This window comes from Solanum tuberosum, unplaced genomic scaffold, assembly GCF_000226075.1.
Source record: "Solanum tuberosum cultivar DM 1-3 516 R44 unplaced genomic scaffold, SolTub_3.0 scf00020, whole genome shotgun sequence".
NCBI lineage: Eukaryota > Viridiplantae > Streptophyta > Magnoliopsida > Solanales > Solanaceae > Solanum > Solanum tuberosum.
Genome location: NW_006238946.1, coordinates 2,925,111 through 2,942,839, shown reverse-complemented (window position 1 = coordinate 2,942,839; position 17,729 = coordinate 2,925,111). Strand labels below are relative to the sequence as shown.

The 17,729-nt window shown below is 34.1% G+C and overlaps 1 protein-coding gene across 3 annotated transcripts; it reads right to left on the bottom strand.

Moving 5' to 3' along the window:
* Window positions 1-12,115: 12,115 nt before the first annotated feature.
* LOC102589164 (uncharacterized) lies at window positions 12,116-17,185 on the bottom strand. Of its 3 annotated transcripts, none has more exons than XM_015305419.1 (3): window positions 17,023-17,185; window positions 15,672-16,280; window positions 12,116-12,202 (listed from the first exon to the last, which is right to left on the bottom strand). In XM_015305419.1, exons 1-2 carry the CDS (start codon window positions 17,144-17,146, stop codon window positions 15,706-15,708), a joined length of 699 nt encoding a protein of 232 aa, XP_015160905.1. In that variant the 5' UTR covers window positions 17,147-17,185; the 3' UTR covers window positions 12,116-12,202; window positions 15,672-15,705. The 3 variants fall into 3 exon arrangements, with proteins under 3 accessions (XP_015160905.1, XP_015160902.1, XP_015160900.1); XM_015305416.1 differs by lacking the exon at window positions 12,116-12,202 and adding an exon at window positions 15,165-15,455; XM_015305414.1 differs by lacking the exon at window positions 12,116-12,202 and adding an exon at window positions 15,165-15,433.
* Window positions 17,186-17,729: the final 544 nt, after the last annotated feature.

The following is a 17,729-nucleotide window of genomic DNA, read 5'->3' as shown; positions in this document are numbered from 1 at the left end:
GTGTGATAGGACTTGAATCTATCGTCTTACCCTCAATTATAACTACAATAACACTTTGATTGTTCTTCTCTCTTTCCTTTTCAATTATAAAGATCATAGCAGTAATATGTAGCGGAATGATAATAGTTAACGCTTAGACTTTTGTGAAGAAATAGAAGGAAACATACACGAGTGCGAAGATAAAGGAATGCATGTGAATAGTAACGTAGTTGAAAGCTTTCATGAATATTGATGAGCATTGCAAGAACTAAATTACGTTGCTGCACCAAGCACAATTTTACATCCATTTCAGAGTTGGATCCTTGTGATTTTGCTGAATGAAATTTTGGGTGTTGATATTATTATCCAATTTTAAGATTTTTTCTTATTCATTTTAACTTGGTTGATGTGTTAATATATTTTATGTAATGTCTTAAATTTTACTGTAGGCATTTAAAATTTATTAAATATAAATTTATAAAATAATTCGGATTATATTAAATTTATGAATATATTAGTCCAAACAAATATTATGGATTAATATAATTGAGTTAAATATTTAAATCTAATAAATATAGATTTAATTAAAGCCCGCTTCATAAAGCCCATATGTCATGTCACTTAAATCTGATTGGCCGAAGAAAATCATATTCCTTTAAAACTAGTATAACTTACATAAATCTCATAGTTTTAATATGAAATTACAATCTATCCATCTTTAGTTTGTAATTACATTAATCTCTTAAAAAGTAACACAAATCGGAAACATAATATGTAGCTCGGATACATTAAAGAGTATCTCGGATACATTATAACATAAATTGGATACATAATATGTAGCTCGAATACATTATAAACTAGTTCAGATACATAATATGTAGCTCGGATACATTAAAAATTAGCTCGGATACATTATAAAATAAACCGGATACATAATATGTAGCTTGGATACATTAAATACTGGCTCGGATACATTAATATGTAGCTCATAAACATTAAAGAAATAAGGGATTTTAGAGGTTTTTAGAAATAGAAGGGGATATTGGAAATAAGGAAAACATAAGACGTGTATTTCAGTAATTTTTCCTTAAAATTATAAATAGGGGTCCTCATAATTCAGAAAAGGAACGAAGAATTCTAAACAAGAAGCTAGAGAAAACTCGTGGATCAAAAGCCACAAATTGCTCTACAAGTTCAAGAATTCTAACAAGAAGCTAGAGAAAGCTAGCCGTAGAGTTTTCTCGTGGATCAAAAGCCACAAATTGATCTACAAGTTCAAGAATTCTAACAAAAAACTAGAGAAAGCTTGTGGATAAAAAACTGCAGATTTCTCTACAAGCTACAAGTTCAAGAATTCAAAATTTAAGAAGTCAAGATCAAGATAAATTTCAAGTTCAAGAACGATCAAGATCAAAACCGCCGAATTCAATATCAAGCTCGAAGCCCTTGGATTCAACGAGAAGTCAAGATCAAGATAAAGTTCAAGTTCAAGAACGATCAAGATCAAGACCACTAGATTCAAGATTAAGCTCGAAGCCCTTGAAATCAACTAGAAGTCAAGATCAAGATAATGGAGCATGCCTTTGTTAAGTCCCACATGGTTTGGGGGTCTGTGCTCTGATAGCTATATATTGTCTTGGTCACTATTCACCTTACGCATTCATTGATTGAGGGCATGGGATGTTATCTTTCTATTAGGTAGTGGATAATTTGAACTGACTTTTGGTGTTCAAATAGTCCCAATTGCTATTCTCTGAAAACTTTGGATTGTTGAATGGTTGTGATAAATATTGAGTCATGCTAAAGATTGTTTTCCTCACTTCGAATTTTTAACTTCTTCTCCACTTCTTTTAGCAGTATTGTAATGCTAATTTACATAATCTCTTGGAGCTTATATGGTAAATATGTTCCATGCCAGAGGCAAATGGCCTGTGGTGAAAAGTAACCTAAACTAGCTAACACAATATGGCTGTTATGGATAATTCAAAATCACCAAACACAGCTCTACGTGGTATAGAGATCATTGTTTTATATATTTGTTTTTGATATCTTACGTATATCGAAAACCGTCTTTCTACTCTAGGTAAGGTAAGCTATATACACACTATCCTCCATATCATCTCTATGTGATCAACCACCAGCAAGGACTACTTCTGGATAAAATGTATTTAAGTTAGAACCAAGTGTTAGGCAAACTTTCACGCTCGAAAAAGCTTACTATCAGTTAATAAGAAGGGCACTTTTGATCCAATAGTTTGATGGGAAGGGTAGTTTTGAGCCGAAATATAGTTTAAGGGTACATATGAGTTATTTCAGATAGTTTAAGGATATTTTTGACCCTTTTCCGTATTTATTTTAGTTTTTTCATCAAAAATTATTGAATTTGTTACTCCCAATCTCTTTACTGGAAGAGGGGTGGAAAACATTGTTAATTCAGAGAGTTCATCTTGGAGTGCATTTGGAATGGTACAGAAATTTCTAATGGCGGTCTTGATATACTTCATTCCATTGGTTCGACCTTTCAGTATTAGACTTACCCAATTTTTATAAATTAAAAAAAAATAAGAATAAAATGTAATTTAGGTCATTACACTATAGGATTTATGTAAGTGATACTAATTAATAACCACTATTATCGACTTGTGAAAGCTTCTTTTGAGGCCCAATAATTGCAAGATCAAATAAAAAATAAATTTATCCAAATAGGTAATTTGGGTAAAATGATGTAAAATAAAATAGTGTTTACTGGTCACTTTTCAATCATGCTTTGAAATTAGTTATCGTAGAGTTTTACATTCAACAAATAAAACTTCAGATCATGAACGAGCTACCATATAAATATGATTTTTCACATTGTGCATAAGTTTCTTCCAATTATATGTTTTTCCATTGTTAAGATTCATTTAAGAAAAACTTTTCATATGTTATAGCAAAAAAAAAAAAGCACTAAAAAACAGGGAAGAGTCTGATCAAATGACGAAAATACAGCTAAAAAAAAAAGCAAAGTGCATCCCCTAACAAGGAACAAACTAATGTCAAAACATCAAAATTGTACTTCAAAACAAACTATATTTCAACTTGATTGGAGTAATAACCATGAGTTGAGGACCAAGCTTCTCCTCAGCAACGTTTTGCTAACTGTTTTCTCCTCTCATATGTTACTTGAGCTCTCTTGTTCTCAAGATCCTATGATAAATCATAAACAACGGAGAACAGTCATAAATACATGCGTGAAATCATAAAGGCCGACAACAAATATATTACAGTAACACCAAGTAAGGTAATGAGAAGAGCCATAGAAGTACCGTTGGTCCGTATTCTGGATGGGTTGGTCCTCAGTCAGCAAGGCAACTGCTCCAAATCCTTTTTACCATGCTCAGGTACTTCAGGAGCAGAATACGTCACATATCTATAGAAACACAATACAACACACAAGCTCAAAACCCAAACCTCTAACTAACAATCCTCCCTTGAGAAAGTAAGCAAGAACCAACATTACTAATCCCAACAATACGTCTTTTCCTCCTATATCATATGCCGCGCGCATGAAGTGCGCAATGGTATAGAAATACGTCGTGATGCCTAGTATTAGACAGAAATACCCATAATTGAACTCCAAAAGGTGATGAAAGGCTGCTGCAATTATCATAGGAATGACCTCGAGCTTAAATTTGGCCTTGGCACCAATTAAACGGAAAGGCATGTCACGATACCAATAAATAATAGATGCCAGCAGAGCCGGATGAGTAAACATGCCCCCCAAAAACATGAGAATCGTGTCGGGAATCAGCAACCACTTGTTAACAGTTGGATCACCGAGTAATATCATTATGCCTATGATTATGGAGATTGGGGGAATGCTACCAAATATATACCACAACGACATATCCATACCCACAATGAGACCACCTTCACCTGAGAAAAAAGGAATGGAAGTTACAAAAAAAACACAGCATTGAGCACACCAAGACAATGACTAAAAATTGTCGTCTCCAAAGAAATTTTGGTAATTTCTCTGCGCATACATGTTAAAACTAATAAAAGGATAATGTGGTTGGGTTGGCTAGAATTAGCCATCGGGGGCCGTCTAGCTGCATATATCATCAAACAAGAAAGAAATTTGTTTCAAGAGGAAAAACTTATAATATTGTTTTGGCTATCATGGATGTAGTTAAAAAAAGCTGCGCCAAAATAAATTTCATAAACTGTACCTGCACAAGTATAAGTTTGAGGATTGAGCATGAATCCAAAAAACACTTGAATATTTTAAGTCAAAAAATGTTACTACTGATGAACTTGTGTAGCCTAAAAGTTTTTGGGAATCAAAGAAAATGGGATAGAGAGAGGGAGGATGTTAAGAAAGGATGTTTTCTGATACAAAAGCCCTAACCAAATGCCTTCACATCATCAGCAAGGCATGCAACTACTTTTTACGAAACACAATTCTTTTTTCCTCCAAAATCATAGGATTAGAAATATGTGGTGAAGCCTAGCATTAGATAGAAATACCCATAATTGAACTCGAAAAGGCTGCTACAATAATTATGATAGGAATGAAATTGGCCTTGGCAGCAATTAATACCAAGAAATAAAACAAGTTCAAAGGAAATGATCAACTTACGAAAACGTACTAGGATCCCAGGGCATGATCCACCTAAAATTCTTGACAGATGTAACCATGGACTTCAAGTTTTCAGAGGAAAGCGTCCATGTGCGGAGGAACAGAGAGACAACTTCATCACCCATCGAGTCCCGGCTAGCTGCATATATCGTCAAACAACAAAGAGATAAAAGCACAAGTAGTATATCTCTATTAATGTGCGACAAAATTAGTACTGCACAAAAAAGAGCCAATTCCAGTGAAATGCTATTGGGCCAGATTCAAGGTTACCACATTCCTATGGCAAGCATAAAATCAATATAACAATGTCTTGTTTGCTAAAACAATGTCCTGTTTACCCAAAAAACACAAATTGATTATCAACCCAATACTAAACTTTATACCCATTAAGAAATAACGAAAACCCAATTGAATACAACAGTATACAAACCTCTAATTAGCATACAAGTCACAAAAAAATCAATTTTAACTCATTGATATTACGTATCTATCTATAGAAACACAATTCTCCCGTGTTTTTCCTCCAAAATCATATATAGGATGTGTGCATGAAATATGTGGTGAAGCCTAGCATTAGATCGAAAGGCTGCTGCAATAATTGTCATAAAATTGGCCTTAGCAGCAATTAAAAGGAATAAAACAAGTTCAAAGGAAATGATCAACTTACGAAAACGTTCAGGAGCCCAGGGCATGATCCACCTAAAATTCTTGACAGATGTAACCACCGCCTTCAAGTTTTCAGAGGAAAGCGCATCACCAGAGACTACTTCATCACCAGCAGAGACAAATTCTTCACAACCAGAGACGACTTCTTCATTACCACCAGAGACAACTTCTTCATTACCACCAGAGACAACTTCACCACCACCAAAGACAACTTCATCACCCATCGAGACCAAAGTTTAAGACGAAATTAGTAGTGGTAACTTACATCTATCTTCCCACTATCAAACTGTATGTAAGCTATAGTACTTAGTAGTAATAAACAAACAATTTCATCAAGCACAAATTGCAAATTGTTATTTTTGGACTCTTGTTACTTATAGGACTCTTTTTTATGTTTAGAAGTGTAATTACATAGGTTTCTCTAAGTTGTTATTTTATTCTCAACCTTGTATGCAATACTTCTTCTCTTTCTCTTTAGTCGTCAATATTATAAAGCACAAACCATTGTAAATGGTATTAATAATTGCTCTGTCAGCTCGTTTTCATAATGTAAAATTAGCTTTTATTTGTCTCATTGTGAATGAAAAATATGGTTATTATTATGGAATTTCACAAATTTACGAGTGAAACTCCATGATAATACCCGTGAAATCCAAAACTTGATGAAAATTGTTATTTTCCAATTATAGAGATATTTGTTTTTGATATTTTAGTTGAGCCAAGAGTATATTGAAAACCGTCTTAGGGCTTTCCTAACACTCCCTTGTTATGTTTTGGAATATGTGCGTGGTTCCGCCAATCTCAAAACTTGTTTAGAGATAATATTTGCATTATGTAGGAAAAATATGCTGCCCATGCTTCAAGCTGAAAGGTGAGCCTTGTTGAGTTTGTGGTTCTTTTTACAAACTTATTTTTCCCTTTTAAGAGTTCAATTCAACATGTAGTAAGTCGAATTCATTCATGAACTTTACAAAGACTCATGACCACCCCATATCCTGTCATCTGGTTCTGCAGTCTGAATTCCATCTGGAAGGAAATAACGGCTCAGGGGACGTCCTGTTCCATTCCAGTAGGGATCGAGCATTCGCCAATACTCAGGAGGAGTTGTCGACAGAAGTAATATAGGTTGCAGTTATACAAGGATTATGTTTATCCTGTGATGGAAACTAGGGAAAGGAAAAGAGGGAAATAAAAATAATTTTCTGCTTCACTTTCTTTTTTTCACTCTCTTGTCAAACAAAAAAAGTTCTACGACCTTCTCTTCCTTTCTCTAGGTACCAATCAAAACTTTATTGATTCAAGATGCATTAAACTGTGAAAAAATAACAAGCAAAGGCAGCAGCAGAAGTGGTTCAAATAGCACTTACAGGATACAGAACCATGCAAACCGTTTTCAATTTGGCAAAAGCTCTATGGCATAGTTTTCCTCTTACGTGACTTCCACAGTTTTCCTTGAAACACTAACTGTTTACTACTCTTTAATTCCACCACTTAATCTGCAGTTTGTTTGCAAGTCATTTCCTTTCTAACTTTGCTTTTTAGCTTTAAGTCTAAGACTCTGTACCTATATTGGGTGGTCATTGGTCTTCATTAATGGTATCCGGATCAACTTGCATGCACCTTGACTATGGTTCATGTCAGTGGAGTAGTTCATACTTCCCTTTGGATTTCTTTCCTCATTGGAATAAAATTGTATCTGCAAAATCTGTGCAACACGTTTAAGATGATGTTACAGGATTTGCTTTAACGCTATTAGCATTCTCCCTCCTATCTGCATACTAGTTGGGATTTACTATGCAAGTTCATGTTCTCTATTAGTTGGTTCAGATCATTTTACTGAATAGACCTCCTTGTCTCCAATATTTCAATCATCATCTATCTTTTTTTTCCAATTACATTATGAAAGTGGCTTTTCCTAAAGATTGTTTTCCACATTACCATCACTTTGAATTTTTCCACTTCTTTTAGTAGTATTGTAATGTTAATTTACATAATCTCTTGGAGCTTATATGGTATATATGTGCCATGCCAGAGGCAAATGGCCTGTGGTGAAAACTGAGGCAAATTGTCTCAACTAACACGAAAAAAATGATTTTTTTTTCCTCAAACCAAACTAAAAAGGTTGATGAAGGTGGCTAAATTCCCTAATATCCTTGTACATGATTACAACTTTTTTTGATATGCCAACCTAAAGAGACTTTAAAGATGCCCAATTGCAAGGCGATGAATATGGATGATTCAAAATCACCAAACACAACTCGAGATCATTGTTCTACATAATTGATTTTTGATATTTTACTTGAGCCAAGAGTCAATCGAAACAGTCTTTCTACTCAAGGTGCGTACACACTATTCTCCCCAGAATCCACTTAGGAATTACATTGGATATGTAACATCATCTCTACGTGATCAACCACCAGTAAGGATTACTTCTTGATTAAATGAATTCTTAATACGTAAGTAAGAACCAAGTACTATGCAAACTTTCACACTCGAAAAAACTTACTAAGTGTCAAGAAAACAGGTTTCTTACATTTTAGTTCAAACATGGCTCAGGTCAGTTTTTACAAACTTTTTTTTTCCCTTTTAAGAGTTCAATTCACTGAGTACAACATGTAGTAATTAAGTCGAATTAATTCATGAACACTGCAAAGCTAAGCCCCAAGCTCTCATGAACAGTTGTAGAAAGTAGCAACAATTAAAACTTGGAAGACTTATTAGTATCAACAATACAAAAGGCCTGGTAGTCTTTCCATTCACAGCCTTACAATTATTCAAACAAACATTTCCATAGTTTGGCTTCAAAGCACATTGATACTACTACTGCAAAAGTAGTAGAGGCTTAGTGAAGTAGAAACAAAGGTCCAGTCCCATCATTTTTAGATGCTCCAGTAGGTACAAAGGTCAGTACACTCTGCATAAGTTTTTTCAGTACACCCTGCATAATATAAATATGATTTTTCAGTTTATGGTTCGACACTCTGCATAAGTTTCTTCCAATTATATGTTAAGATTCATTTAAGAAAAACTTTCCCTATGTTATAGCAAAAAAAAAAAAAAAATCAAATGACAAAAATATTGCTAAAAAAATGCAAAGTGCATCCCCTAACAAGGAACATACTAATGTCAAAACAAACAATATTTCAACTTGATTGGAGGGAGCAATAACCATGAGTTGAGGACCAAGCTTCTCCTCAGCAACGTTTTGCTAACTGCTTTCTTCTCTCATATGTTACTCCTGTCCTGTGGTAAATCATAATCAACGGAGAACAGTCACCATCGATGCAAATGCAAGCAGAAAATTAGATGAACAAGGGCAAAGCAAAAAGAGGAATAACACCAGGGAGAGAATTGATTGATGCAAATGGTTTTCAAAAACTAGAGTTTATCTTAATTCACACTTGTATAGTACAGTACACCATGCGATGCAAGTCTCTTGTGAGAAACTCCATATCAATCAACATAAAATTAAACAATGTTGCATTACTTGGACATATCCTAGACAGAAAGGACGTTGAATATACTAGCTAGTACAAATATTTTTCTTCACAAGTTAGTGAACACAAATAAAAATAAATGAACATTTTATTATCTACAGATAAATACATTACTGCACAAACTATCAACAGCATAACACAAATACCCCCTGAATTTTTACTCCAACAACATAAACTGCATCAAAAATATGTTATATATGTCACGGCTCATGGGGCTATCTAAAAGTTGTGTACCACTGTAACTTCATAAATACATCAAAATGAATACAAAAATCCACTTTGAGTTTACTTACTGAAAATGTGTCAACTATTTCAGCTTTGCCAGTACAAATTAAAGATATTCACTTTTTGAATGTATGTACTGAATACAAGATCGAGTTCCGTTTTTTCCTCTTTTTAAATGTATGTACGGAAAACAAGATCAAGTTTTGTTTTCACTTATTGAACTTGATCATCGTGCACACAGAGTCCAGGAAAGGAAAAGGGCCAAACACCAAAGGAGTGTTATGCATGCAGCTTAACCAGACCCAAGCATCAGCTCGAAACAACATACATTCAGTTTTCTTTACTTTATGAATATATGTACTGAAAACAAGATCAAGTTCAGTTTTTTCCTACTACAGAGAATAGTTAAAATGTTGAGTAAGTTGGCAAGGCTCTATAGAAAAAAAGATAAACGTGTCTTGGCTACATTTCCAAAAAGGTCTTCCAAGATAATTAGATTGCAAAATATTTCCTCTATTATCATTGTTTTGAAATTACACATTAATATCACCATAAGAAAAAATACCATGCACCAAACACACCTCACTCTAAATGGGTAGTTAACTAACCTCATCGTAAATACATAAGGCCGACAACAAAGATATTACAATAACACCAAGTAAGGTAATGAGAAGAGCCATAGAAGTACCGTTGGTCCTTATTCTGGATGGGTTGGTCCTCCATCACATCATCAGTCAGCAAGGCAACCGCTCCAACTCCTTTTTACCATGCACAGGTACTTCAGGAGCAGAATACGTCACATATCTATAGAAACACAATACAACACACAAGCTCAAACCCAAACCTCTAACTAACAATCCTCCCTTGAGAAAGTAAGCAAGAACCAGCATTACTAATCCCAACAATACGTCTTTTCCTCCAATATCATACGCTGCGCGCATGAAGTGCGCAATGATATAGAAATATGTCGTGAAGCCTAGTATTAGAAGAAAATACCCATAATTGAACTCCAAAAGGTGATGAAAGGCTGCTGCAATTATCATAGGAATGACCTCGAGCTTAAATTTGGCCTTGGCACCAATTAAACGGAAAGGCATGTCACGATACCAATAAAAAATAGATGTCAGCAGAGCCAGATGAGTAAGAACTCCCAAAAACATGAGAATCGCATCGAGAATCACCAACCAATTGTTAACATTTGGATCACCCATTAATATCAGTATGCCCATGATTATGGAGCACAGGGGAATGCTACTAAAGAAATACCACGACCACATATCCTTACCCACAATGGAACCATCTGAGAAAAAAAGAATGGAAGTTACAAAAAAACACACAGCATTGAGCACACCAAGACAATGACTAAAAACTGTTAGAAATTTTGGTATTTTCTCTGCGCATACATGTTAAAACTAATAAAAGGATAATGTGGTTGGTCTAGCTGCATATATCATCAAACAAGAAAGAGATACATCTACAAAAGGACAAGAAGTATATCGTTGTCCATTACACAATTTAGCATTAGATAGAAATACTCATAATTGAACTCGAAAAGGCTGGATGCTGCAATAATAATTATGATAGGAATGAAATTGGCCTTGGAAGAAATTAAACGGAATTAATAAAACAAGTTCAAAGGAAATGATCAACTTACGAGAATGTTCAACCCAGGGCATGATCCACCTAAAATTCTTTACAGATCTAACCACGGTCTTCAAGTTTTCAGAGGAAAGCGTCCATGTGCGGAGGAGGAACAGAGAGACAACTTCATCACCCATGAGTAGTAGTATATCTCTGTTAATTAATGTGGATCCTAGCCGCTAATTAGTAGTTGTAACTTACATCTATCAAACCAGTAGTAGTAATAAACAAACAATTTCATCAAGCACAAATTGCAAAACAAGATTGACAATACAAAAATCAAGGTTGTTAAAATCTATCTATATATAATAGGAGAGGAAATAGTGTCACTTGTCAGCACCGCATAATTTCTAAATATATTAAATAATAAATACAACAATTTAATTTATAGATATATTAAATAAAAAATTAAAACAGTTTTAAGCATTCATGTACGTTTGAAGTGGTCTCTTTTTAAATAATTAAAAAAAAAAAATATGTTTGTTCCTAATAAAATGCAAATCTAACTACTGAAATAACTACAAAGTCACGCATTTACTTTATTTTTTAAAAATAGAAGAGATAAAATTGTCAGCATGACAAAGAAAAATCACTAAAATTATAACAAAAAAAAAAACAGAATCAATAAAATTATAATAAGAAATAAGAAATAAATTCTTAGTCATTATCCACATCCCACAAATTAGCAGCTACGGAATATAAATTATTTAGCATTATTCTTAATGGTAGTATATCAGTTCATACCAAATGATTTTTCTTTCATTCAAAAACTTTCTAGCAATAATCAATCATTAGCAACCAATGGATCTATCACTTCACTTTGTTAAATAAACAATTAAAATTTGTTTCCGTTACGGCAGTAAATTTAATTTTTACAAACTCTCACTCTAATATATCTATATGCATGTGTTTTTCCCAGCAATGTCATCTCCTGGCAAATTTAATTAGTAAGATTTCTCCCTTTTTGTGTGTATCTATGAGTTTATTTATAACATTCTATGATAATTTTTTTCTTAATTCTTAATTGCTTTTTGAAAGTTTATTCTTAGTTATATGAATTAAATATAATTGATAAATAGAGTTTATGTCTTTTTATGAATTTTATTTATTAGTCTAGATTTTTTTAACGCATTTATTTCGCCTGTATATGCGTTTAATTTGATGTCGATTTTGGAGCTTCAGGATATTGTTGAAATTTGTTGTCTTACTATTTAATTCAATGACTATGACATTTTAATTTTATATTTTTTTAAAATCATAATATCAAACAAGGAATAGATCAATTAATGATGATATTTGCTTTGAAAAAAATTGAGACTTGATAATTATAATAAGAAATAAAATCTATTTTGTGTTATTGGAGAACTAATGGGCCATCAAAATGAATTAATATTTTATAAATTTATGATAGTCATCTGCAATTAAATTTTATTTATAGTTTTTAAAGGTTTTTATCGCTAATTATATGAGTAATATGACCATGAGTTGAGGACGACCAAGCTTCTCCTCAGCAACGTTTTGCTAACTGCTTTCTCCTCTCATATGTTACTTGAGCTCTCTTGTTCTCAAGATCCTATGGTAAATCATAAACAACGTAGAACAGTCATAAATACATGCGTGAAATCATAAAGGCCGACAACAAATATATTACAGTAACAGTAACACCAAGTAAGGTAATGAGAAGACTCATAGAAGTACCATTGGTCCGTATTCTGGATGGGTTGGTCCTCCATCACATCATCAGTCAGCAAGGCAACCGCTCTAACTCCTTTTTACCATGCTCAGGTAATTCAGGAGCAGAATACGTCACATATCTATAGAAACACAATACAACACACAAGCTCAAACCCAAACCTCTAACTAACAATCCTCCCTTGAGAAAGTAAGCAAGAACCAACATTATTAATCCAAACAATACGTCTTTTCCTCCAATATCATACGCTACGCGCATGAAGTGCACAATGGTATAGAAATATGTCGTGATGCCTAGTATTAGACAGAAATACCCATAATTGAACTCCAAAAAATTGAACTCCAAAAGGTGATGAAAGGCTGCTGCAATTATCATAGGAATGACCTCGAGCTTATATTTGGCCTTGGCACCAATTAAACGGAAAGGCATGTCACGACACCAATAAATAATAGATATCAGCAGAGCATGATGAGTAAGCATGACAAAAATTATGAGAATCATGTCGGGAATCAGCAACCAATTGTTAATAGTTGGATCACCGAGTAATATCGGTATGCCCATCATTATGGAGCACTGGGGAATGTTACCAAACATAACCCACGACCACATATCCTTACCCACAATGAGACCACCTGAGAAAAAAAGAATGGAAGTTACAAAAAAACACACTTCATTGAGCACACCAAGACAATGAACAAGCATCACTACTACAAAGACTAAACATTGTCCAAAAAGAAATTTTGGTATTTTCTCTGCGCATACATGATAAAACAAATAAAAGCATAATGTGGTTGGCCATGGGGGGGCTAGCTGCATATATAATCAAACAAGAAAGGATTGTAACTCAATTATGTAAGGTACAATTCATGTAGTTGTTGATCCATCATAAGATTCAAGATGAACTGATACAAAAGCCCTAACCAAATGGAGAGCAAACAGGAAACTATAAAATTAGTCGTCTTTCACATCATCAGCAAGGCAGGCAACTCCAGCATACATTACGTATCTATCTATAGAAACACAATTCTCCCGTGTTTTTCCTCCAAATTAAATCATATATAGGATGTGTGCATGAAATATGTGGTGAAGCCTAGCATTAGATCGAAAGGCTGCTGCAATAATTATCATAAAATTGGCCTTGGTAGCAATTAAAGGGAATAAAACAAGTTCAAAGGAACTGATCAACTTACGAGGATGTTCAGCCCAGGGCATGATCCACTTAAAATTCTTGACAGATGTAACCACAGAGGCAACTTCATCACCAGCAGAGGCGACAACTTCGACAACTTCATCACCACCAGCAGAGACAACTTCGACAACTTCATCACCCATCGAGGCCCAGCTAGCAGAATATATCGTCAAACAACAAATTAAAGAGATAAGTATATCTCTATTAATGTGCTAATTTAAGACAAAATTAGTAGTGGTAACTTACATCTATCTTCAAACTGTATGTAAGCTGTAGTAATAAACAAACAAGATTGACAATACAAAATTCAAGGTTGTTAAAATTAGGGTAGAAAATTTTACCAAGTTTGGATTTTTTTTTTTTGTTGAAAAACACTTGTTATAGGAGAAGGAAGTGCGTGCATCTAAGACTCTTGTTACCTATAAATATTATTAATTAGAAGATGATCTAACTACCATAGATCATTACTACCCAAAATACTAAAAATAAATAAAAAATCATTAGTCAAAAAATCCAACCTTGTATGTAATACTTCTTCTCTTTCTTTTTAGTCGTCAATATTATAAAGTCCAAACTATTGTAAATGGTATTAATAGTTAAAAATTACTTCCTACATTGTTATATGCTAAATGATTGCAATAAAATAGTGTTTCTTCCTTATTGGTTTTATCAATTTTATTATTTATTCAACAAACAAATGTTATTTATTCAACAAACAAATGTCATATAGTTGATGGTGTTGAAAAAAATGATCCTCCAATCAAATTTCATTGTGCATCTGGAAATGACGATCTTGGAATGCATTATCCTAAATTCAACGATGATTTTCATTTCAAGTTCAGGTCAAATCTACTTCATGAGACGGTGTTCTTTTGTCATTTTTGATGGGGTACAAAAGATGTTGCATTTAAAGTGTACATAGATAGCGGAAATTGTGGTGTTGAAGGAGGATATGACTCAGGAATATGTTATTGGTTAATTGAAGAAGATGGTTTCTATTTTGCTCCTAAATATAATCCTCCTCCATCTGAGTTGATTAGAAAATATGGTTGGTAAAAATTAACGTAATGTAAGTACCCATGAAATGAAAAAATTACTTTAATTTTCAATTTCAAAATTGTGTCACAATCAAAATTCAGTGATTAAAAACTATACCATTGTTTTTAATATGTTCAGGCCTATATATTGAGTCAATAACATTTAATAGTTTTAACCATAAAAAACCACCAATCGAAAAGGGAAAAAAGAAGAAGCAATCATTAAAAGATTTAGCTACCAATAGTACATGAAGATGAAGTACTTAATAAAGTATTAGTATCATTGACCCTACTAATTTATAGATCGTGACGGAATATAATACGTTAATTGAAATGAAGATAAATAGAATTTTGTGCAAACGATAGAACGATAAAAAACTCTTTCTAAACTTTGTCAAGCCTATCTGCTCATTGCTTCAAATTAGAGTTTATAGTTTTAAGATCGCACTTTTAAGATACGTGTGGTAAAATATTTCAAATTCAATATCTACTGATTTCGTCATTTTTATGATTCAAAGAATTCGCCAGTTATACGACAATTAGCACAAACGTAAGTAAATGATAGCAAACACTATAAAAACCTCCTAAAATGTGAAGAATAACGTATAAAGTGATTGAATAAATTAATTCATTTTTGTATATAAAAATTTATTTTGGGTAATATTTAAAGTACAATTATTCAAACAAACACGAACTCCATCGAAAGACAAATCAAACATTTCCATAGTTTGGCTTCAAAACACATACTACTACTGCAAAAGTAGTAGAGGCTTACAGAGGTCCAGTCCCATCATTTTTATCAGCATCTGGTATGCTCCAGTAGGTACAAAAGTTGTTAGAGATCTCCCAGCTCCAATCTTCCTTCCTTGTCAATTTCAGTACACTCTGCATAAGTTTTTTCAGTACACTGTGCATAATATAAATATGATTTTTCAGTCGACATAAATATACACTTTTCTTCCAATTAATATCACCATAAACAAAAATACTATGCACCAAACACACCTCACTCCAAAATGGGTGATACAGTTAACTAACCTCATCGTAAATACATGCGTGAAATCATAAAGGCCGAAAACAAAGATAGCACCAAGTAAGGTAATGAGAAGAGCCATAGAAGTACCGTTGGTCCGTATTCTGGATGGGTTGGTCCTCAGTCAGCAAGGCAACCGCTCCAACTCCTTTTTACCATGCTCAGGTACTTCAGGAGCAGAATACGTCACATATCTATAGAAACACAATACAACACACAAGCTCAAACCCAAACCTCTAACTAGCAATCCTCCCTTGAGAAAGTAAGCAAGAACCGGCATTACTAATCCCAACAATACGTCTTTTCCTCCAATATCATACGCTGCGTGCATGAAGTGCGCAATGGTATAGAAATATGTCGTGAAACCTAGTATTAGACAGAAATACCCATAATTGAACTCCAAAAGGTGATGAAAGGCTGCTGCAATTATCATAGGAATGACCTCGAGCTTAAATTTGGCCTTGGCACCAATTAAACGGAAAGGCATGTCACGATACCAATAAATAATAGATGCCAGCAGAACCGGATGAGCAACCATGCCCCACAAAATCATGAGAATCGTGTCGGGAATCAGCAACCACTTGTTAACAGTTGGATCACCGAGTAATATTATTATGCCTGTGATTATGGAGATCAGGGGAATGATACCAAACATATACCACAACGACAGATCCATACCCACAATGAGACCACCTCCACCTGAGAAAAAAGGAATGGAAGTTACAAAAAAAACACAGCATTGAGCACACCAAGACAATGACTAAAAATTGTCGTCTCCAAAGAACTTTTGGTATTTTCTCTGCGCATACATGTTAAAACTAATAAAAGGATAATGTGGTTGGTCTAGCTGCATATATCATCAAACAAGAAAGAAATTTGTTTCAAGAGGAAAAACTTATAATATTGTTTTGGCTATCATGGATGTAGTTAAAAAAAGCTGCGCCAAAATAAATTTCATAATTTGTACCTGCACAAGTATAGGTTTGAGGATTGAACATGCATCCAAAAAACACTTGAATATTTTAAGTCAAAAAATGTTACTATTGATGAACTTGTGTAGCCTAAAAGTTTTGGGGAATCAAAGAAAATGGGAGAGAGAGAGAGGATGTTAAGAAAGGGTTCCTACACCTTGGCTTTCATTATGAACATGTTTTTTGATACAAAAGCCCTAACCAAATGAGAAAAAGGAAGAGAGCAAACACGATACTATAAAATTAGTCCTCTTTCACATCATCAGCAAGGCATGCAACTCCTTTTCACGAAACACAATTCTCCCTACGTGTTTTTCCTCCAAAATCATAGGTAGCATTAGATAGAAATACCCATAATTGAACTCGAAAAGGCTGGCTGCTGCAATAATAATTATGATAGGAATGAAATTGGCCTTGGCAGCAATTAATACCAATAAATAAAACAAGTTCAAAGGAAATGATCAACTTACGAAAACGTCTAGGATCCCAGGGCATGATCCACCTAAAATTCTTGACAGATGTAACCACCGCCTTCAACTTTTCAGAGGAAAGTGTCCACGTGTGGAGGAACAGAGAGACGACTTCATCACCCATCGAGTCCCGGCTAGCTGCATATATCGTCAAACAACAAAGAGATAAAAGCACAAGTAGTATATCTCTGTATAAGAGATCCGACAAAATTAGTAGTGGTAACATCTATCTTCCCACTAATCAGAGATCAAACTTTGTGTAAGCTAAGCTGTAGTAGTAATAAACAAACCTTGACGTCAACTATATAAAATATGTCTAAGCCTTGGTAAGTAAAGTTCTACAATCTTGTATACATTCTCATATGTCTAAGTCTTGGTAAGTAAAGTTTTGCAGTAATGTAGGTAATAGAAGCCAAGTAATTCAAAGATGAACCTAATGCAATAATTATCATAAAATTGGCCTTGGCAGCAATTAAAAGGAATAAAACAAGTTCAAAGGAACTGATCAACTTACGAGAACGTTCAGCACAGGGCATGATCCACCTAAAATTCTTGACAGATGTAACCACCGCCTTCAACTTTTCAGAGGAAAGCGTCCATGTGCGGAGGAACAGGCTACGGAGAGAGACAACTTCATCACCACCAGAGACAACTTCATCACCCATCGAGGCCCGGCTAGCTGCATATATCGTCAAACAACAAAGAGA

Bases quoted from the DNA above. Each gene is read 5' to 3' on its own strand.
- LOC102589164 (XM_015305419.1), bottom strand. From the start codon at position 17,146: ATGGGTGATGAAGTCGTCTCTCTGTTCCTCCACACGTGGACACTTTCC. The intron at 16,281-17,022 runs GTAAGTTGATCA...CTTTTTTCTCAG, and splicing joins CTGGGATCCTAGACGTTTTC to GTGGAGGTGGTCTCATTGTG.